This window comes from Eptatretus burgeri, chromosome 16 (assembly GCF_056783735.1).
Source record: "Eptatretus burgeri isolate ZD-2024b chromosome 16, Ebu_testis_v1, whole genome shotgun sequence".
NCBI classification, from domain to species: domain Eukaryota; kingdom Metazoa; phylum Chordata; class Myxini; order Myxiniformes; family Myxinidae; genus Eptatretus; species Eptatretus burgeri.
Genome location: NC_140976.1, coordinates 53,067,100 through 53,090,624, shown reverse-complemented (window position 1 = coordinate 53,090,624; position 23,525 = coordinate 53,067,100). Strand labels below are relative to the sequence as shown.

Sequence of the window (23,525 nt, the reverse complement as noted above, 5' to 3'; positions counted from 1 at the left end):
AGGTTTTCATTTTATTTATTTATTTATTTATTTATTCTTAAAATGCTAATTGGAGCAGTCTTGGGCTTGATTGGGATTGTAATTGGTCTTACTGAGAGTATTGTATTGCGAATGTATTGTTGCATGCATTACTCTGTTGGGGTGGCAACCCATCCAGGATTGTACTCCTTTGCCAATGAAACTTCCTCAGCAGCCCTGTGTGCCTCACGGCCTGAAAGGAATGTACGTACCTCCCATGCATATAACCAATCGCTTACACACGGGCTGTGGTTCCCAGAAAACCAAACGGTAATCGGCTGAATTTGACTGAGGTGCAAACAACTGTGTAACACCCCTGTTTATGCCGGTGTGCTGCAACGTGACTTTATTTCCACCAATGACAGACATTATGGCATCCTCATGCGAGTATTAGTAAGGTCAGGTTATTTGGACTGTAAAGCACCGTATGACCTTGACCTTCAACAACAAGGAAAGTCATGAATACGTGAACACATTGAAAAAGAATGAAAACGCACAAACACAAGTGGAGAAGGAGAGAAACGACCAGAAAAAAATAAAGGTCTGAGGGCAGAAATGGAAGTTTTACACCTGTAGCAAAAATTAACTTGGGGGGGGGGGGTGTAACATGGGAATGATGGGACAAATGGCCTAATTTCCTTGTTTAAGATCGTACAGGAGCGTACAACCACAAATTTAAATCATTGTAGACCGTGGACACTTTGTGTACTGTATTACTTTCAAATCTGCCTTCAGAATATAAATATTTAAATGCAAGTGGTTATAGACACAGCCAGCCAAATTACGAAACTCAACCAAACTCTCACCTATTTTGATTCAAATGGGCGACAGCGATCAAGTCTCAGAGGCGACGTTTCGTTCGTAATCCAAGAACTTGGGTACATCATCACTATTATTTCATTTTAATTGCTGCCATTTAGGTTAACAAAGTCTATATCTATATTGAGCAGGTTTGTGGCCTCGATTGTAGCACCTTCTTTTTGGTCTTGCACCCTCTGCTGTCTCTCCCAGGTTTCTGGAGGGTGCACACGGTCTGCCAGTAACCCTCTTCTTGTAAAACTCCCAAAACCCAGGCTCAAGCCTCACCTCAACTTATTTGTTCCTCTTTTCTCTTGCACGTGGAACCAATTTTCCCAGTCTGTTCAGTCCCATTCTTCCATCCATTGCGGTTTCATTGTGTTCACCACTACCTCAGGTCATCCCCATTCATACTCATGAAGTCTTTTACCCTAAATGACCCCATTCTCAAGCACTACCTTTTTCCAGGTTATTGCAATTTTTCTCCCTGCCCCTTGTCCAGACAAACTTGCTCCACCCACATTCCAATCCCATCCACAATGGGTCCATGTGATCAGATCACCTCACCAAAGACAGCGAACCCAGATGTACAGTACATTATATGTCCAATAATTTTCCAAGTTTGGTGAATGTACATCGATATTTTACGAGATCATGCCGGGTGCAGAAGGAGCAGGATCACATGATCGATTGAGAATGATGGCTTGAAGAAGAAAGACCATTCGTAAAACTAATTTGTTTTCCATCTCAAACATCAGTGCGTTGGTCCACATGCTCGATTCATTCACTTTGCTTTGAAGAAGTTATTTGGGTTGCCAATGAAACGTCACCTCTGAACTTGACATGCTCTTGCCAGTTTGTATAAAATAGGTGCGAGTTTGGTCGAGTTTAATAATTTAGTTTATGCCTTTTAACAACTACAAATCATATATATATATATATATATATATGTATATATATATATATATATATATATATATATATATATATATATATATATATATATATATATATATATATATATATTATACGTTGTTTCTCTTTCTTTTTTTATTATAAATGATCGAGGCTCATGGAAGGGAACAAAATGGAAAGGGGGAAATACCAACTGCAGAGTATAAGTGAAAGTGAGGTGGGGGGGGGGGAACAAAAACAGGTGAGGGAGAGGGGGGAACAATCACGATAACCTATAAAAGTGAGTGGAAATGGGGCCATTTAGGTGGAAGAGATGAGTGTGGATGAGGGATGACCTGAGCAAGTGGTGAACAGCTGTCTTGAAGCCCTGGAGGGAAGAATGAGACTGTATAGACTTGGGAAGTTTGTTCGAGGAAGAAATGCGAAATGACGAAAAATGAGTATAAGAGAGCAGTGAGCCTGGATGTTTAGAGTTTCACAAGATGAGGGTTACTGGCAGACAGTGTGTGCCCTGCTGAAACCTGGGAGGGACAGAGCCGAGATATTGCAAGGCCAAAAATGATGTGGTAGCATAGCGAGGTTACCATACCTGCCTGATATAGACGTCGATTTTCCTAACCTCAATGGTAACAATTAAAACTAGATATCTGCGATCGCCAAGGGTAAGCCACTTGTGTGATGCTCTTCCCATCATCTGTCAGCTTGATTTCTCCCCAGCATTTATTGTTGCACAGGGAGAGGCTTACCCTTGGCACGCAATCCGATGATGGCCATATCTTTTTTGGACCACCATATGACCTTAACCTTCACCATTTTGGGATAGAAGGTAAATAAAGAAAATCTGTTTCTATATACAATCTATCAAAACTCAATCACATGAAAATTGGTGGAAAATTCTTCAAATTATGATCAAAAAGGTGTTTTTTGTTCATTTGGTCCCAATCCAAAAAAGTAGGCCAAGGACATGAATCAAATATCAAGTGCACAACTTCCCTGCAGGTCCACTAAAGCGGAAATGTGGCTTGCTCTTGGCTATCTGGGGAGGGCGATTTCGTTCTGATCGGAAAATCCTTAGTATATAATTGCTGCATGACCTTAAAATTAGGTCAAGGTCAAAATTGTGTCAACGTCACATAGTTTTTGTTTCCATTGATGCAGCATTTCATTCTGAAAGTCCCATCCGACTCAAAGATATAGTTCGGACATTGGGAGTGCAGTAAGAAAAAAACAAAACAAAACCCTAAATGGTGGTTTAGTTCTCCTTGGGGTTGAATAAACTCTGGGGTACCATTAAAAATTTGGGCACTAATTGTTGTATCAAACCCTACAACAGCAATAAGTCTCCCCCTTTCCAAAAGGGGGAGACTTAATGAAATATTATTGATGAAATGCACAGTTGTATTATAATTTACTAAAACAAAGGACTCGAGGCACAAATTCTGACAGAGCCACAATGCAATACAATGCAGAACACACATTTAATAGCAATTACCCCCCTTCCTGTCTATCCGCCACTTCAATGCTTCTGTGTAATTTTCCATATTAACCTGTGATATTTTCTACACCCATAACTGTTCGACCAATCTGCAAGTTTTTTTTTTGTATGTTATTATTATTATGATTATTATTGTTAAACGTCGGATCCTATTAATTTATCCCCTGTTCAGCTGTTACTCATTGCATCGCTAATGTGATACTCTTGCCATTTGTCAACTTGATTATATTATATATATATATATATATATATATATATATACACACATATTTTTTTTACTGGCATTCGTTGTTGTTCAATGAAAAAAGTTCATTTCGGTATCCTTTTGACCCATCCACATGCATTGACTTTGTCCACTGCTTTTCATAAATACAAAACTATCATAATGTCAAATAATTTCCTTGAGTTCAAAAAGCTTATTTCCTCACCCTTTCTCTCGTCTGTATTTGCTTTCTGTGGCAGAGGCGTTCAGGGCTCCAATATTTCGGAATGGCCCTGATAAGAACGGGTTCAATTTGGGCTTCAAAAAGAATGTTCAGCAGGTGTTTGGTGATCAGTGGAAGTACTGGTTTTTACCTGTGTTCTCCAGGTGAGATTTGACTGGGCTGGTTTTTGATATTGTAACCTAAAATCTGGAGATATCAATGTTTGTTTCTGCGTTTTTTTTTTTTAAATTAGTGAGGATAATTTGATCATGATTACCTACGGCAGGTGATCAATGCAGTCAGCCCAACGTGATGGCTGTGTGATGTTTGTGCTAAAACAGATTTCTGTGTACAATGTGGTTTGAACCATCCAATGCAGTTTCTGCCTCCTTTTAGTCTTTTTATCATTATTATTATTATTATTATTATTATTATTATCATTTTTTCTTCCTATTTTCTTTTTATCCAGCCTCAGTGATGGTTGCTCCTTCCCAACATGCTTGGTGAGCCAGGATGTGGAGACAGGGACTACAATTGGCACTCCTTCTCCCGCGTAAGGTTCTACTCGTCCTGTTTGTCACTCTTTTTTTCTTTTTTTTTGTAGACAATGTTATGGCTCTTGGAGGAACTAAAACATAGAACTGATCAGGATGTATCAGAACAAAAGGAACAGTAGAAAGAAAGGGGGAAAATGCACTGACAGCAGGGTTGAGGGACCAAATACAGGGAGATTTGGACAAATAAGTGATGTGGGGAAGAATTTTGGCGAGGGGAGGACACACGAGGTGGACAAGATGGATACACAAGCAAACTCTCAGGAAGGAGAAACTGGAAACTTGGAGAGGAAGCTGAAAGGATAACACTTGGGAGAAAAAGTCGGAGGCTCGCAGCATCAGAGTAGATACAGAATTTGCACGCCGACTCGCTGAACCATGGACGAGTAGGCCAGATACTTGGAGAGACACAAATTTGATGATACAGAACAAGCTGCATTTAAACACGGCAAATTGCACGGAAATACAAATGGTAACACCAGGACCAAACACTAACAGAAAGGCGCAACCAATCTGGTCTGGAAAACAGCTTTGTTGAACTGGGAGGAGGAACCATGATCCAAATATCAGACCCAGAACCGGAAAAAGACTGGTACAACATTTGGTAAATAATTTCAGCAGCACCAAGCATGGCTTTCGCAGTGGGAGATCCTGTTGCTCACAATTCCTCAAACAATGGATGACAGAGCTGCATGATTGTCACAGCATTGATTGCATGTAGTTAGACCATTTTATGTTTAGATCTTCAAACTTCCTGATGGTGAAGGGTGAAACTCCCTGACATCTCCTTTTACATCTTAGACCAGTTAGACCATCATAAAGCATTTTAAATATGTCCCATCAACATCTCTTGTCAAGATCAAATCGTATCGAGTTAGATGGTCACATGCTTAGATGGATAAAGGTACACCTGACAGAAGGAGCACAGTATTGTGGTCATTGATACAGAATGCAGACCAATGATGAGTGAAATACCACAGGGCATTGTCCTAGGTCCAGTGCTGTCATCTTTATCACTAACCTTGCATCTGAGGTCACTGTTGATTGGCCGGTAGTTGTGACGTGGGTCATCCATGAAGTCTTAAGTTGCATGTTTAAATTAAAAACATGATGGCTGGATTAATAAAGGTCTTTGTGGAATTCTTCAATGAGACATTACTGTTAGGAAATAAGATAAGCACTCTGCAAGAATTTCATGATGTCAGATATGTGAGGTCACCATTAAGTTTGTGGCCGAGCACAGAAACGTAAATCAAGGGTGTGAGTAGATGACAAACTTGTCAAGAGGGTTCAAACGAGGATGTAGAATAACGACTTTTGTTTGACAATCAGTGAATTTGTGTTGGGCCACAAACTTACTTCCTTGACATCTCCTTTTACGTGCAATTTTCCACGGCCTTGGATGAACTGCAGCTGTTTGCTTTTAATGTTTGTGCATGGCGTGATCGTCATTGTCGTCTTGGTAATATGTTGCTGGCTCACCTCGGCTGTTGAACCAGAGATAGCAAATTGGTTAATTGAGGAGAAAGTGACATCTTGTATCATAAACCGTCATCCCTAACCCTTGAAATTAGTTTTGTGGAAAGATTGCCAAAGTCTGTCAGTGTAAAGCATCCCAGAAATTGTCCTTTGGAGCAAATTTCATTTTTGTTTTAGTGACTTGTTTTTTTCTGCGCTTTTTAATATATATATATATATATATATATATATATATATATATATATATATATATATATATATATATATATATATATATATATATATATATATATATATATATATATTGCATCAAATCAAAACAAATTGTCACAAAGATGAGGAATTCTGCACACGAGTTCATCTTCCATAACACTGCATCACTTTGTTATATCACAGAGTGTCAGTACGTAGCCAGGTGTGGTGAGCTTGTGTTGGTTTGTTGCCTTGAGCTAGAGTTCATTGAAATGGGATTGGGGTGAAACTCGAGAATGGGATCGGGGTGGAACTCGGGAATGGGATCGGGGTGGAACTCGGGAATGGGATTGCGGTGGAACTCGGGAACGGGATTGCGGTGGAACTCGGGAACGGGATTGCGGTGGAACTCGAGAACGGGATTGGGGTGGAACTCGAACGGGATTGGCGTGGAACTCGGGAACGGGATTGGCGTGGAACTCGGGAACGGGATTGGGGTGGAACTCGGGAACGGGATTGGGGTGGAACTCGGGAACGGGATTGGGATGGAACTCGGGAACCGGATTGGGGTGGAACTCGGGAACGGGATTGGGGTGGAACTCGGGAACGGGATTGGGGTGGAACTCGGGAACGGGATTGGGATGGAACTCGGGAACCGGATTGGGGTGGAACTCGGGAACGGGATTGGGGTGGAACTCGGGAACGGGATTGGGGTGGAACTCGGGAACGGGATTGGGGTGGAACTCGGGACCGGGATTGGGGTGGAACTCGGGAACGGGATTGGGGTGGAACTCGGGAACGGGATTGGGGTGGAACTCGGGAACGGGATTGGGGTGGAACTCGGGAACGGGATTGGGGTGGAACTCGGGAATGCGATTGGGGTGAAATTCGAGAATGGGATTTTTGTGGAAGCCAACTTTTTATTATCATTTATTTATTTATTTATTTTTTAACAAGGTATATTTCAAAAGTCCGGAATCGTAGGGAATTTAAAATAAAAGCGACGATGCCTTCGAGATGGATAGAACATCGTCGACCAAGAGAATGGCCCCCACATAGTTCAGATTTTCGCACCACTCTTTTCTTTGTGGACACCTGAAATCAGTGGTTCACGTCTTGAGACCATGTATTATTGAAGATGTAAAAGATGAAATTGGAAACTGAAGTGCTAAAATTGATGTCAACATTAAGAAACCTACGTCCAATAATTGATATGTATGCATGTCGGTGGTTCGCAATTTGAGCGATTTATTGAAATGAAATTGTAAAATGCAGTGCCGATAGAACATCCACACCCCTTTTTCAAAATTTTCACCTTTGTTGCCTTCTAGCCTGGAATTAAATTTCATTAAATCAGACGTTTTCCACCTTTATTTACACATCATAACCCACAACTTCCAAGTGAAAAACAAATTTTACAAATTTCAGAAAATTAATAACATACAAAACTGGAATATTTTGGTTAGATAAGTATCCACTCCCCTTATATTCACGATTGTAAATTAGTTCAGGTGTAACCATTCACCTTCAAAATTGCAGTTACAAGGCAAGTTACACGAGTTACAAAATTGCACAAGGTCTCCATGTGTATTAAATTGTAGTGATTCTGATTGTCAGAATTAAATCAGCTGTTCCTGTAGGTTTCCTCTGCTGGGTAGTGCATTTCACATCAAAGACTCAGCCATGAGAACCAAGGAGCTTTTCAAAAGACCTACGCGATGAAGTTGTGGAAAGTCACAGATAAGGGGATGGGTATAAAAATGTTTTAAAGGCCTTGAATATCCCTTGCAGCACAGTCAAGACGATCATTAAGAAGTGGAAGGCGTATGGTACCACCAATACCCTGTCTTGATGAGGCTGTCCCTCCAAACTGAATGAGCAAGCAAGGAAACGACTGATCAGAGGCCACCAAGAAGCCAATGGCAACTTTGAAAGAGCTACATGCCTTTATGGCAAAGACTGGTCACTGTGTGCATGTGACAACAATATCCCAAGCACTCCACAAGTCTGGCCGGTATGGTGGGTGGCAAGAAGGAAGCCATTACTCCAAAAAGCTCACCTTTAGTCCTGTTTGAGAAATACAAAAAAAATACTCGAGAGATTCTGAAGCCATGTGGCAAAAAGTTTTGTGGTCTGACAAAACCAAGATGGAACTTTTTGTCCGAAATTCAAAATGTTATGTTTGGCACAAACCCAACACAGCACATCACCTAAAGAACATTATCCCTACTGTGAAGCATGGTAGTGGCAGCATCATGTTAAGGGGACGTTTCTCATCAGCAGGGACTTGGGCACTTGTCAAGATAAAAGGGAAAATGAAAGGAGCAAAATGCGGAAAACCTGCTGCCCTTTGCAAGAAAGCTGAAATTGGGACAGAAGTTCACCTTTCATCAGGTCAACGACCCGAAGCAAACAGCCAAAGCAACACTGGAGTGGATAAGGAACAAAATGATAAATGTCGTTGAGTGGCCCAGTCAGAGCCCCGACCTAACTCCTTTGGAAAATCTGTGGCATGACTTGAAGATTGCTGTCCATCAACGCTCTCCATGCAACTTGACTGAGCTTGAACAGCGCTCAAAAAATTATCATATATATATATATATATATATATATATATATATATATATATATATATATATATATATATATATATATATATATATATATATATATATATATATATATATATATATATATATATATATATATATATATATACATACATACATATATATATATATATATATATATATATATATATATATATATATATATATATATATATATATATATATATATATATATATATATATATATATATATATATATATATATATATATATATATATATATATATATATATATATATATATACATATATATATATATATATATATATATATATATATATATATATATATATATATATATATATATATATATATATATATATATATATATATATATATATATATATATATATATATATATATATATATATATATATATATATATATATATATATATATATATATATATATATATATATATATATATATATATATATGTGTGTGTGTGTATATATATAGACCGGGCGTAGTGGCGTGCACCTGTAATCCGGCTACTCGGAGGCTTGGGTTGGAGGATCGCTTGAGGACGGGTGCTCTGCGCTGGGCCGTGCTATGAGAGGGTGTAGGGCAGTCCGGAATCATGGCGAAACCCAATCCTTATCCCTGTGTCGTAAGAGGTGACCAGAGTTGCATCAGGAAGGGCATCCGGCGTAAAACCTGTGCCAAATCAGTATGCGGATCACAACGGATGATCTGCTGTGGCCACCCCCAACGGGAGCAGCCGAAAGAAGAACAACAATATACATATATAGTTACGAATTTGGGAATTTGATTGCACACGACATGCAGGTTCCTTTAGTCAGCTATGTCGATAAGTGCTTGTTCCCTAGATAGCTCACCTTTCATTAATTAGATGTGCTGCGGATCGATTTAATAGTAAGGAACGAACAATGGAGACATCCCTCCCCCTCTTCTGCGAAGAGGAAGAACCACCTTGCCGTCCCGTGACTCATGATGTCAACAACTCCCTCCCACCCGTGGCTGAGCGGGGGATGGAGCACGAGGGCATGAGTCATCAGTCACGCAGGGAGTGGGGGAAGGGCGGGAGAAGGATAAGAGGAGATATTTTCTTTGTTCGTGTAGAGGAGTTGGAGAAGGGAGTAGAGAGTAGTCGTTCAACAGACCTTCAGGTCCTGTTTGGTTGGGTTTGGGTTGAGGCCTTTGGAAGCTTTTTGCTTCGGCTGGCTCAGTGAGCTTCGGCTGAGGCCTGGCTCAGGAGGAGGCTTTTTGGAGGCTTTTTGCTTTGATGGTTCCATGAGCTTCGGCTTCTGCTTGGCTCGGGAGAGCTTTTTGCTTCAAGCTGCCCTGTTTGAAGAAAGTTAAGCCGGTCGCTCGGCTCGAGCTGCGAGTGGTTGCTTCTTCTTCTTGGTTCGTGGAGCTCTTTGTTCTCTATTTTGGTTCCTGGCTTGGTGCGACTCATCGACCTCTTAGTGGAGGTGGTTCCTCGGGGAAGCGACGCATCGACGGGAAGGATCGGCGCCTCATCTCACCAGCACGTGTTGAGAAGTGCGGGAGGATTCGCGGGAGCTCGGGAAGGATCGTAGCTCACGGCGATTGGATCCAGCTCGCTCTCGCTGGAGCCCGGGTCCGAACAACTTAAAGACCACACGAGCTGGAGAGGTTTGAGATAGGCTCTGGGTTTCAGCTCACCTGTCCTCCGAGCTGGAGCTCGTTATTGTCAACTATTCACCGAGAAGCGCTCGCCTCTTGTACTTTGCCAGAAACCTTGCAGAGCGTGCTCTCAGAAGTCATAAAAATGGTGAATCACATCAAATCGAGCGCCCTCAACACTAGGTTATTCTGCCAGGAGATGGACGCCGACCATAAGAATTTACTATTCTACACTTAAGTCAGATGGTTATCTCGAGGAAACCTTCTGCGCGTTTACGAGCTCAAAGATGAACTGAAGGAGTTCCTACGCACACAAGGGAAAACGGCATGGGTAGCGTTGCTTGAGTCGCACTATTGGCTGTCAGAACTGTGCTATCTCGTTGACATCTTTGAACAGGATGAGTACAACCCCAAGAACACCATCCCAACCATGAAGCATGGAGGTGGAAACATCATTCTTTGGGGATGCTTTTTTGCAAAGGGGACAGGATGACTGCACCGTATTGAGGGGAGGATGGATGGGGCCATGTATCGCGAGATCTTGGCCAACAACCTCCTTCCCTCAACAAGAGCATTGAAGATAGGGCGTGGCTGGGTCTTCCAGCATGACAACGACCCGAAACACACAGCCAGGGCAACTAAGGAGTGGCTCCCTAAGAAGCATCTCAAAGTCCTGGAGTAGCCTAGCCAGTCTCCAGACCTGAACCCAATAGAAAATCTTTGGAGGGAGCTGAAAGTCTGTGTTGCCCAGCGACAGCCCCGAAACCTGAAGGATCTGGAGAAGATCTGTATGGATGAGTGGGCCAAAATCCCTGCTGCAGTCTGTGCAAACCTGGTTAAGAACTACAGGCAACGTCTGATCTCTGTAATTGCAAACAAAGGTTTCTGTACCAAATATTAAGTTCTGTTTTTCTGATGTATAAAATACTTATTCATGCAATAAAATGCAAATTAATTATTTAAAAATCATACAATGTGATTTTCAGGATTTTTGTTTTAGATTCCGTCTTTCACAGTTGAAGTGTACCTCTGATAAAAATGACAGACCTCAACGTGCTTTGTAAGTGGGAAAACCTGCAAAATCGGCAGTGTATCAAATACTTGTTCTCCCCAATATATATATATATATATATATATATATATATATATATATATATATATATATATATATATATATATATATATATATATTTTTTTTTCTTCTTCTTCTTCTTCTTTCGGCTGCTCCCGTTTGGGGTCACCACAGCGGATCATCCATATGATCTGCATTGTGATTTGGCACAGGTTTTACACCGGATGCCCTTCCTGACGTAACCCTGGTCGCTTCTTATGACAGAGATATGGAACACCTATTTTAATCGGGGCATACACCGGGCCCATTACACTGGTACTCACTTCGCCGACCTCGGAAGGATGACAGGCTGAGTCAACCTCCTTGTGTGTATTAATTCAAGCGGCCATCGGGGCTTGAACTCAGAACCTTTTGGGTCCCAAGCCGCTACCCTAACCACAACGCCAACACCAAGCTAATATATATGTACATACATACATACATACATACATACATACATACATACATACATACATACATACATACATACATACATACATATCGATCTGCGGAGCTGATCTTTCGAGCGACGGCTGTTTCTTCAACTTGATCACGGGGATGGCATTCTCTATAAAGATGCAGATAACCACAAGATATATCCATTGTTATTGTTTCATCATGGTGCTCTGTAAAATGTTCCGAGCACAAAAGCGAGCATTTTGTAGGCCTGATCCACACTTGGGTATTTTGGACAAACCTCCAATTTCTGGCAACTCTCGGATCTCGTGGCCATTGGTGTCACGTGAAACCATCTCGGTTTGTATTACTCCAACCACCAAGGATGCATTGACTCAGCATTTTTGTGGGAAATCAAAAATTATTTGCCGTTTGAGTTAAATCGTACCGCGATGTAACCATACAATACGGATATGGCGGTGGACTCAAGGGTATGACATCCCGGCGAAGCGTGAGGAAGAAGATTTTGACTTTTAATCACAAAATTACTTGCTTTATAAATCGGAAAGACATCTATTTTGTAGGGTATAAAGGGATAGTTTAGCACAAAGTGGTTTTAGCTTTTGGATTCACCTTTAAGTTCAGTTGGGGTTAGGGTAAGTTGACTGAAATTTTCCCTGGCAATACATTCCCCCAACCTTCATAATAACACGAAGTATATGGGAAAATCATATCCGATTAACGTCGCAGGTTTTAGGAACGTGTCCACAACGTAAATCGTCGACTTGCTGTAATTTGAGTGGATTAAATCGATATTACCTCTACCACAGAAGGTGGATGGAGGTTATGTATCCACCCCTGTTTTATTTATCTGTCTGTCTGTCTGTCTAACTTTTTGAGATATCCTGCTCACAGACAAATGGATTATGACAAAACTTGGTGGACAGGTTGGATATGTCATAAGGACGAGTTGATTTGATTTTGGTGAATATCAAAATGTGGATCCAGTCTATCGGGGATACAAAATGTAAACTGTTCACTGTTCAGCCTGGTGGCGATGTGCACTCCACCAAATGCGGTTGTCGTTTGATATATTTTTTATTTGTAATGATAGCCTTATTATTGCAAGGGCTCTTCCATGTTCTCCTCATTCCCCCACGAGTATATATGTGTGTTTACAAAATATTTGTTGTTTGAAAATCTTTGATTATGGTGTGCTCACAGATTTTGCTCTGGTGACCTGTTGCCAGGTGTTGGAATTGTTCTTCTATATTTCCTCACTTAATTGGTAGTTATATCCTCACTTTGTCGGCTTCAATGGACAAGGTTTTTAATTTTGTAATTTTGTTTTTTTCCAGTAACAGTGAAAATGGTCCATCTTTCAGCAGCAGGTCACATGATTCCCAGAGCTACCTTCTGAGTGTGGATCAGCTCCGGAGCGGTGGGAACACCACAGGTGACCGTTTGGCCTTTGATATCATTATTGGTGTGTTGTAAGAAGTGGTTTTTGTGCGAAATGATTATACTCACCTGTCCAAGAATCCCAGGGGCCAAATTCCATGCTCACAGCACTCGACTGCTGGAATTGCCAAATGTCCACCTGTGCTTGCAACTAAAATGTATTCGTAATTTTCTGATTTCAGATTCATTAGCACAAAGTATATGTTGTGCTTTTGTCCTTCATCCGAGAAATGGATCTTTAACTTTTATTACTTCATTATTTGTTGTAAGATACATCGCACCTTTGTGGGGAGGGGACTTTAACAAGGAGCATTTCCAGACATGACAGGCTCACTCAGGTGAAAGGCTCACTCAGGGAGTATGCTCACCTTTTAGCTGTCTCGTCTGTATTCGATTCCTGTCTCGACTATAAAAGTCAGGCAAGAAGTTGCATCGACGAGTGGCATTGTCGATCAGAGGGGACGTTAAGCTGGAATTATATCTGTCCGCATTTGCTGGTGGGCATTAGAGATCCCACAGCACCCTACATCGTGTGCCATCCCTGGTTGTCATGTTTTATTTTCTTCCATATCTTCTTGTTTTTTTTGTTAGGAGTGAAGAAAGCTTCGGTCGCTTTTGAAAATGAGAGTAGCTGAAAGCCGAACCAGGTTGGTGTTTGTGTTTACTTATCACTTTTGTGTATCACTTTACTATTGGCTGGGATACAGTTCAAGCTTGCTGATCATCCCCATGTCTCTCTCGTCGTTGTACACAATGACATTACTTGCCTTCCCTGCCATCAAACAAACCATCGTTGATTGTGTCTGTGTCTGAAATCGAACTTTTGCCAGCAGTTTATGTGTGACATGTTTGTTAAAGGGCAGAGGTTTAAATGGCAAGGCACCTCGTTAAATATTTTGCAATGTGGCACGGATGTACTGGTTCTCCCAATGGTGGGAGGTATTGAAAAGGACAAAGCACATAACAAGAGCTAGTGATTTTCCACAGTCATGGAAAATGGAAGGAATTCACTTGAAACGGAATTTCTTTTTTTTTTTTTTTACAGAAAACAGTTGATTCGGTCGAATTTCAAATAAAATATTTACGACGAGCAAAAGTATCCATCACTTTGCTGATGGATTTAATCGAAAGACATCATGTTGTACTTCACAACCATTCTGCTCTGTTCACTCTCTACTTTGCCCGAGGTCATCTTGGATTTGTTTGGCAGTCGGCTGACATCACCTTCATCAACCGACTTTGTTATTTATATATGACGTGAGCAAAAATCACTTCGCTGCGAAACTCGTGTTGGACAGTTTGGTTGGAACTTCCACTTAAAATGAGCGAAATGAAACATTTTTGAAAATATAGAATTAGCAAGTTGCCCATGCCCACACGGGATTCTTAACAGGGTAGGAATGAAGGCGATGAAAATGCAAATGGTGTCTTTCGACAGCAAGCTGGGAGCAACAATTCGCATTTATTGCCACCTCTAATGCAATTTAATTGCTCTAATGGTGGAGCGGTGCTCCATTTGATACTGCTTGTTCAATAAATGTAGCTTTTTGATGTCTAGGATCAGTAATAAAAATTGCATTGGTGTCAAAGCCAGTGACCAATTGCAAATTAATAGGAGGATTATCGCTCAGATTTCAACGTCACCATAATGCATGTCAAGTTGTTGAAACTTTCTTTACATAAGAAGAACATTTGTAACACCGGGTGGTGCTATTCAATGCACATTTACATACAATGGGTCTCCCCCCCCCCCACACCACCGTGAACCCTCTTCTCCAGATATGCTACCTCAACAGAAACCATACATACTTGGGGTACCCTAAGGCAACATGCAAAATTTGGTTCAGTAGTTTTTGAAGCGTACATACACAAACAAATATACAAATGTATTTACAAATTCACTTTTTATCCCCCGCCGCGTGGCGGAAGGGGGATATTGTTGTCACCCAGGGCGTCCGGCTGTCCGTCCGTCCGGGCGTCAACATTGAAAGCTGTGAATGCGATAACTCATAAACTGTTCGCAATATCGATTCGAAATTTGGGTCACACATGTACCACCTGAAAAGGAAGAACCCTATTGATTTGGGCATGGCCGGATCCAAGATGGCCGACTGGGGCGGCGTCAACATTTATAGCTGTGAGTGCGATAACTCATAAACTGTTCGCCATATCGATTTGAAATTCGGTCACACATGTACCCCCTGCAAAGGAAGAACCCTATTGATTTGGGCATGGCCGGATCCAAGATGGCCGACTGGGGCGGCCATCTTGAAAAAAATGTTTTTTCGCCATATCAATTTGAAATTTGAGTCACACATGTACCACCTGAAAAGAAAGAACCCTATTGATTTTGGGCATGGCCAGATGCAAGATTGTCGACTGGGGCGGCGTCAACATTTATAGCTGTGAGTGCGATAACTCATAAACTGTTCGCCATATCGATTTGAAATTCGGGTCACACATGTACCACCTGAAAAGGAAGAACCCTATTGATTTTGGCCATGGCCTGATCCAAGATTGCCGACTGGGACGGCCATCTTGAAAAAAAATGTTTTTTGTAATAAATAGAAAACCGCTTATCTGATTTCAATTATTTTTGGTTACTACGTTCCTCACCCTTGGGGAACTTTTTTGAGATGTTGACCAAATGGTGTCTTGTTTCCAATTCACCTCCCTCATTATCTGGAATATGTATGACCTTTTTCATTCTCTGGCGGGGGATTCCCCATCTCTGATGGTATATTATAGCACTCTATTGTTTGTGTGTGTTTTTTATTTTTTATTTATTTAAATAAATATTGTTGCAGTATTTTGTTTCCACAGCGTAATTAAGGAAAGTAGATAAAACAATTCACCACAATTCGATGCACAAAGGATCCCGTCTACACGAAGAGCGTGAGCACAGCCAACGCTCCGCTCGCATCAATCGCAGCTGCTTCGGACGAGCGTTGCTGTTAACCTCTCTCGATTGGTGGCACGAAATAATAAATACAAGATCGAGTAAGGGAATGGGAAACGAGAGTGTGAGTTCTTCAGCCATGATGCCTGTGGTTGTGAATATTGACCGAGGTCCCAAATTGCATGAAAAGGAGGTGTAAACGTACGTACTTTGCATTTGAAAACAATTACCTGAAAAAAAAAAAAACTACATCTACCTCCGCAACCAAATGTAGCCGGAGGTTATGTTTTCACCCCTGTTGTCTGTCTGTCTGTCTTTCTCTGTGATGAGGATATCTCAAAAAGTTGTGGATGGATTCGGACAAAACTTGGTGGGTAGGTTGGGTGACACAAAGAAGAATCGATTCGATTTTGGTGAAGATCCGCATCTTAATACGAGAATCTTTGTGATTCTTCAACATTGAGAGATGGGACCAAAATGATGTAATGCATGATATTTCAAAAAGTTGTGGATGAGTTATGACAACTTGGTGGATTAGTTGGTTTGGTGACTAGAGCAAGCCGATTCGATTTTTGGTTCAGGTCCGGATCCAGATCCGGCCCATCAGTGGGATGCAAAACGTAAACTATTCAGCCTGGTGGAGGTATGCTCTCTCCCAAGTGTCGTTCTTGTTTGGCCAGTGTTATCAGTCCAAATATAGTACGGAGTTTTCTTCTAATAATTTAACAACTGCATCCATGATGAAATCATAACTTACCTGGGTGAAAAGGAAGCGGATGACTTGAGTAGGGCAGCAGTTGGCTGGTGTGCTGGATACATAGGGGTTCCCCATTGTGTTAAGACTGCTGACGTCAAGCCATTTGAGGCTCCTATCAAGCTTCTCATTGGGTCCGACGTTACGTGCTTCCAATGTTTCATTTCTCAGGGACCACGAGTGGGAACTGGTGAATTTGGGGCAAATATTTTTTACTGGGTGCAATTCCCTTGACTCACAATGGCACTGATGGCAGTGTGATCCAAGGAATTGAAGGTGGATATATTTAAATATTCCCATTCAGTACATTGACTTGTATTTTAAATTCAAGAAAGGACCTGTTAACACATAGTTGTGATGCAGAAATTTCCAGGCCTATTCCTAGACTATGCTGTGGTAAAATCAAATGCTCAAGCAAAAGGAAAAGAACAGCCTTTTCCAAAAGTTGAGGGTGATTATTTCACATTGGCTGAAATATTCTGCGGTCATTCAGATTATCAGGCCATTGGTGATCAGGGTGTAACCTGTTTGCTTGACACCAATGACATCCAAAATGATGAGCCTACGAGTGACAAGAAAAGGTAGTTATGCCATGATTCGTAAGTGAACCGGAGATCACCGATGGAACGAGGAAGGATGATCTGGGGTCGACAGGATCATTTTGGTCTTTGTAATTGTTTGCTATTGGAAAGGTGACCCAGATATAGCTGGTGTGCTGTGTCCTAAAGTAGGGCATTGTGATGAGCAAGTGGAGACCACCAGATGTATCAGTCAACGATGAATGTGGAGTGGTATATTAAATTGTTGTACCTCCAGGTTACGATGAGGAAATGGAGGTTGACTCATGAGTTTGTATATTATGGTTCATTCCGACATCCAGAAGACAAAACACTGCATCGTGCAACATATTTTGGCTGAAGAGACTCAATATCGCAGAGTACTGTCGGCTGCCACACAGGTAAATCGAGCAAAATGGTGAAACCAGCTTTGCTGTGCCAAACACCAGCCTTTGAAGAGTCGTTTAGCAAAGTACTCTTTGATTGTGTGAGGTTATTACCTAAGACCAAAGCCAGATATAACTACCAATGAACCATCAGAGATATTATTGCTCCTGGGTATCCAGAAGCCAGACCTCACTGGCGGATGAAAGGCAGCAATTTCTTTGAGGCCCTCCTGAAATCATTATGCCATGGAGGACTCAACAAAGAGATCCAGTTGGACATCGGGTTCAATTTAATATCGGGACTATTGCAGGAGGTGATTATACCAACTGGGAATTAAGCAGCCTGTGATCAACTGCTCATCACCTGAAGCCCCAGAATGAGGGATTGGGATGAGGGTATCCATCTTTTCTTTTTACACCAGGAAATTGTCAACAGAGTCTCTGGCACAGAGTCCCTTTAAACTCTTCTTTGGACATACAGTTCGGGGGAAGGTTCCTTCCTGGATGGCACAAATTCTTTGAGTTTCTGTTTGGGGGCTGCATTGTTACCCTGTCTGCAATTTTCACACTGTATACCTTTGATTTGGTTTTTGTTTTCATATATATGAATGTGTAATGTTTGTTGAGGCAAGATGTTTATTCTGAAAGGTTGAGTGGAGTAAAATGGGGACAAGTTGTAATGTTGTCATGAGACGTCAAGCTATGTTGACAGATTTCCAGATATAGAATTGTCTCATTTGTGAGCGATTTCGAGAGAGAGGGGCTTTCGTGAATGCTCATTCTCCAAGTATGTATATATGCAAAAGCAAAGTGGAGAGGAGGAAGAAGTGGATAAGAAGAGTCAGCCATTGGTTCCTTTGCTGTGTTTATCGTGTGTACTTTACTTGTGAAATAAATGCACGTTTGGAGTACACTGGCGACCTATTAAAGAACCTTAGGGATTTGTGACATTCAATTAGGTCCAACTTTAAGTAACAACTCAAGAAAGCACGTAGGATCGCTCAGGACAATTGGGAGGGTTTGCAAGGAAAAATGAAGAAATTTATACAACTCGAAGACCCATCTATAAATGCATCTTTCAGCATGGTGACAAGGTTTTCTTACTCTTGCCTCTTACAGGAAACCTTTTACAGGCCAAGTTCAGTGTCCCAGATACACTGTCATGGATATATATATATATATATATATATATATATATATATATATATATATATATATATATATATATATATATATATATATATATATATATTATACTGTTGCGGTTCTCGGAACCACATGCATCCAACATATCGTGGTCCCAAGACAATTATTCCGTTAATATATGTGTAGATAGTCCCTTCCCTTTTGTCTAGCGGGACAACAGGGGTGTGCATTGCGAGGATCTCGTAGCTAGGTTTGCTTCCATAATTTCTTCTTCATTTCATTTCTAACGTCGTTACTACTCTTTTCTGATTATTCCTGAGGTAAATCTGAGCCACGTGCGCCCTGTGCTGTGAGATGGGTCCTCAGCAAAGGCCAAGCAGGCATTACGCTGGACACCCCTCCGTAGAAATCGCAGCCTGCTAAACGCACACGTAGTGTAATTTCCACGCTATGGACAGGCAATGCACCCAAAACGACGCCCATGCTGCACGGAATACGTACCGAGGAGACGGAAGAAACAGCATCTTAGAAAGGGCGCTCAAACACCACATGAGCATCAACAGCACAGAGCTCCCGTCCTCAAGCGATCCCTAAATCGAGGCCGATAATAGTAAAATGACAACCACGCAACGTTGGGTGGTATGCAAGGGGCAAGTGGCGCGTTCTTTCAACCTATTTCTGGACTAATTATATCGATTGGGTTTTGCCCCGCGCACACGATAGCGGAATCGGGTGAACACAAGCACTGGCCACGTGCGTAATGGCGGATGCTCGCACACTGCACGGAATGTGCTCGAAGGCATACCCGTGCGCCGCTCACGTCTTTATCTTACAGAGCAGGGCACAAATGGACATATCTTGCTGTCTGTGCATGGGCTCGTCATGACATCGTCCCTTCGGTCCTCGGATGTTCCCCATGGACGGCGAATGTCTGCTTGCCTCTACGGCCAGTGAAGCTGCGATCGGGCAGAGTTATGTTGTACAGTGTGGGCCACGTGGCGCACACGGAGTAGGTGCATTGACCAGCACTGGTCAGGGTCGCCTGACTGGGCATGTGGGAAGGACGCTACCCTCGGCCGGTCATCAGGGCACGATGTGTGTGTGTGTGTGTGTGTGTGTGCGTGTGCGTGTGCGTGTGTGCGTGTGTGCGTGTGTGCGTGTGTGCGTGTGTGTGAGACCCTCAAATCTAACGATACAGGACAAATGTAAATGGCCTATAGGCAAGTTAAATGTAAATGGTGGTTTTGCAAAATGTTAGGAGTGGATATAAAATGGCTGCTGTGTGCCAGAGCTGGAGTATAGACTTGTCGTTCGTAGACACGAATAATACATCACCTGAACCTAACTCTGCTCTTTCTTGTTTGCTTCAAATTGGTAGAGTTGCTTCGACGAGTTGTTGGTTGTGCTTCTTTCTGCACATGCACATGTACACGTACTTTAATTGAATGATGTTTTGTTTCTTGCAGAGGGAGATTTTGTTGTCGTGGTTCCGAATCTGCAATCTCAACTGGTATTATACGGGACCAAGCGCGCAGCTTCTCGGAAGCTGATATTCCCTGCCGTTCAGCTTTAAAAGCTTGTATCAGGTGATTCTGCTACCCCAGCTGACTTCGTTTGTGCTTGCCACGCCCATGTATCATTTTCTCCCTGGTTATACCTTCTGGACAGGCTTGGCCAGTTTTGATCAATGATTATCTGGTCCCATTGAACACCTGCTTGGTGAGACCAAGGAGAGCACAGGGAAGGGAGGTTGTGGGTAGAGGGAATGGAAGGGTATTTTTTATTGGTCGGAGCTTGTGGCAAACCAAACAGGTTAATTTTTTTGTAACTATCAGTTTGAATTTAAGTGCGTACTTTCAGCTGCTGTATATTACACCGTTACGCTTTTCCTTGTCTTGTCAATGCGGCACTTTCGAAATGACGTACTAATGCTAAACGAGGCCTTTTGCACATGTGCCGTGTGTGTTTTCAGTTACTTGGTTCTGCTTGCCTGGCACTTTTAACCTGTCATTGCTGGCGTGACGTCTGTGATTCAAATAATATTTTAAACAATTTTCAGCATTTAGAAAGAGTGGCAATTTTAGGATGGGGAACCAGAATTGTTCTGTTCCTGAATGAAAATCAGACTCAAATATAGGAATACGACAACTATCCGTGAATGAGAGATGTCAGGTTCGTACCATTTGTTACTACAAGCTAGCAGAGGCAGTGGATATAATACGTACATACATTCATACATGCACACACACTTTTCCTATTATCAATAGATGTAAAAATCTCATAATTTATCTGTGGCCCTGGAACCAAACAAGCAATATATTTATAACAGCCTTCAAAATCCCCCTAGCTCCCATCCTCCCCCACTCCCTCCCAACATGATTAATAGTAAATATCATCGTTTTGAACTTACCGTGTACATTCACAAGCCTCAGATAAGTCCTTCCCATCAGTGTTCAGAACCACTTAATCCAGATACACAGTCCATTCATTGGTAGCGATCCATCGGGGTTTTTTGCAGCACACGCCCATCCACTTGGACCTTGCATCGGTCCACATGGCCGGGAGTTTGCAGCACAAGCAGCTTCCCGTTAGGCGAGCTGAGAAAGTTATCCAAGTCTTTCATTGTGCAGAGGCATAGCCCTTTCTCTCAGGTACTTTTCCAAGTATTTTCTGCTTCTTTCAGAAGCTTTGTGAGCCATTTCAGGAAACATTTCTTCATTTGCACGCACACACTCTACTTTATTTCACACCCGGACAACACCATTTCCTGGGGTTTCTGCACATGCGCATCAAGCATTCCGCGGCGGATTACGTCATTTTGAAAGTCCTGTATTTGTGGCCAAAGAAAATGTAAATGGCATGAATGCACGTCACCATCGTATCTTACATTTTAATGTGCAAACGCGAACAAGGTGCTTTTCAGACGAGCGTTTGACCCGTTCGACCGCCGTCAGCACTTTGTGTCTGTCCGTTTATGTGTGCAGTGTTTTGCCACGATGCAGACTTTGTCAGATTGGGTACTATCCTTTTGCGAGGAAGGTTCGGGTTACCTTGCACATCCCAAATTGTGTGTTTAAGTTATTGTTTTCAATTTTGCTCATCAAGCCGTTGTATAGTTTATATTTTATCAACCTTTTAAAAAAAAGTGGAATCGAGCACTTTCCCGTCGGCGGAAACGACGCAAAACCAAGGAGATCCTTTGCTCTGACGAACGACTGTTCGGGTCACATGCTCCTCGTCTGCCACCTCTTGTTTCCCCACGAAGGTAAACCTGCTGTTGTCTCCTCTGGGGTTAAAATCCATGAACTTAGAACGGCACTTGCCTTTCCAGAGATGAGTATTCTGTTGTATATTTTGTCTGTTTTCCTTGTATGAAAGTGCAGAAAAAAAAAAGTTTTAAAAAATGTTCGCCATTCCGAGATATGAGTGAAGGCAACTTTGCAGTCTTTTGTCCTCTTGTAGGCCTTACAAGTATGTACTTTGTCATTTTTTTTTTTCTTTCTGTTAAATGCTGAAAACATTTTGTGCATGCAGTATGATTGTTATTATTAAATATGGCATCTCGTGGCATGCTAGGTTTTTATATGTAGCGATTTGAGTTGGGATTCTTGTCCATCTTGGTTGTATATTTCATTCAATGCAACTTTTTGAGAACAAATGTTGGTGAAACGGTCGTCTTTGCGGAAAACGTTAGTTTTGTATTATTTATTCCGCCAGACAGATTTTCGTTTGTTTGAATATTGTTGGTGTAAAAACAACCTGCTTGGCTTTTAATCTTCAGCATTTTCTTTTTTTTTTTGTCTTGATGAAATAAAGGTTAAAAGGTACCGGATGGCCTTCGGTTCATTCCATGGAATGTTGATTGTTGTACACCAGGGGTTCCCAACCTTTTTTTTACTGGGGTACCATTTCACATGTTCGTGGTCCCACCGAGTACCACTATACCAAAATTCACCTAAAATAGTGTTTATTTGCGATACAGATATGACAATGGGGAGTTAAACAATACTATAAATTCACAACTCTGACATTGAGCAATTTGATCTGAACAAAAGAATGATACAATAAGTACCTATTTGATTGTGTAAAATGTCCAGTCAAAGGGATTGTTGAGCCTGCTTGTTGCTCACAAGCAGGTCAATGTCAGGCTTTGTTTTGGATAAAGCGCACCGAACATCATGTTCAACATCCAGTAGGGATCTTTGTTTTGTTTTTGGAATAACGACTGAGGAGAACTCAGCTTCACACAGCCATGTAGATGGGAATACTATGAGTGAATGAACAGCCAGGGCAGCTAGCTTAGGGTAAGACCCCAACATTCCACACCAGAAGTCCGCAAGATTCATCTCGTCAAACTGATCTCGGGCTGTGGAGTCATTCTGGAGATCAATCAAGCTTTCCTGCAGTCCTGTTCCAGGTGGCAAATCCAATGCACTCATGCAAAATGGGTTGCGAATCATTTTCAGATCCAGTTCCTTGAGATCCCGAAAATAGGAATTTAATTCCTCATCCAAATAAGTGAGGTGATCTTTTACCAGTTGTATGAACTCCCTTAGGGGATTCTTTTCACGCTTCTGAAGAATATCGGCCGTGCAAGAAAACATGACCACCACTCCCGCTTCGACATTCGTCTTCCACAGACGGAGTTTTTCCTGAAATCCCTTGACCTTGCCTATGAAGCAATGATAGTCGCTCCAG

The 23,525-nt window shown here is 41.7% G+C and overlaps 1 protein-coding gene across 2 annotated transcripts in view; it reads left to right on the top strand.

Annotated features, from left to right (window-relative positions):
* LOC147011078 (palmitoyltransferase ZDHHC20-B-like) overlaps nucleotides 1-22,654 on the top strand; it is a 58,518-nt gene extending 35,864 nt beyond the window's left edge. For both annotated transcript variants that reach the window (XM_085860287.1, XM_085860286.1), the window contains exons 9-13: nucleotides 3,689-3,815; nucleotides 4,121-4,204; nucleotides 12,983-13,080; nucleotides 13,677-13,732; nucleotides 20,294-22,654. In XM_085860287.1, the coding sequence (XP_085716413.1) occupies nucleotides 3,689-3,815; nucleotides 4,121-4,204; nucleotides 12,983-13,080; nucleotides 13,677-13,720 (353 nt within the window). In that variant the 3' untranslated portion in view covers nucleotides 13,721-13,732; nucleotides 20,294-22,654. The remainder of the gene's footprint in view (nucleotides 1-3,688; nucleotides 3,816-4,120; nucleotides 4,205-12,982; nucleotides 13,081-13,676; nucleotides 13,733-20,293) is intronic.
* Nucleotides 22,655-23,525: the final 871 nt, after the last annotated feature.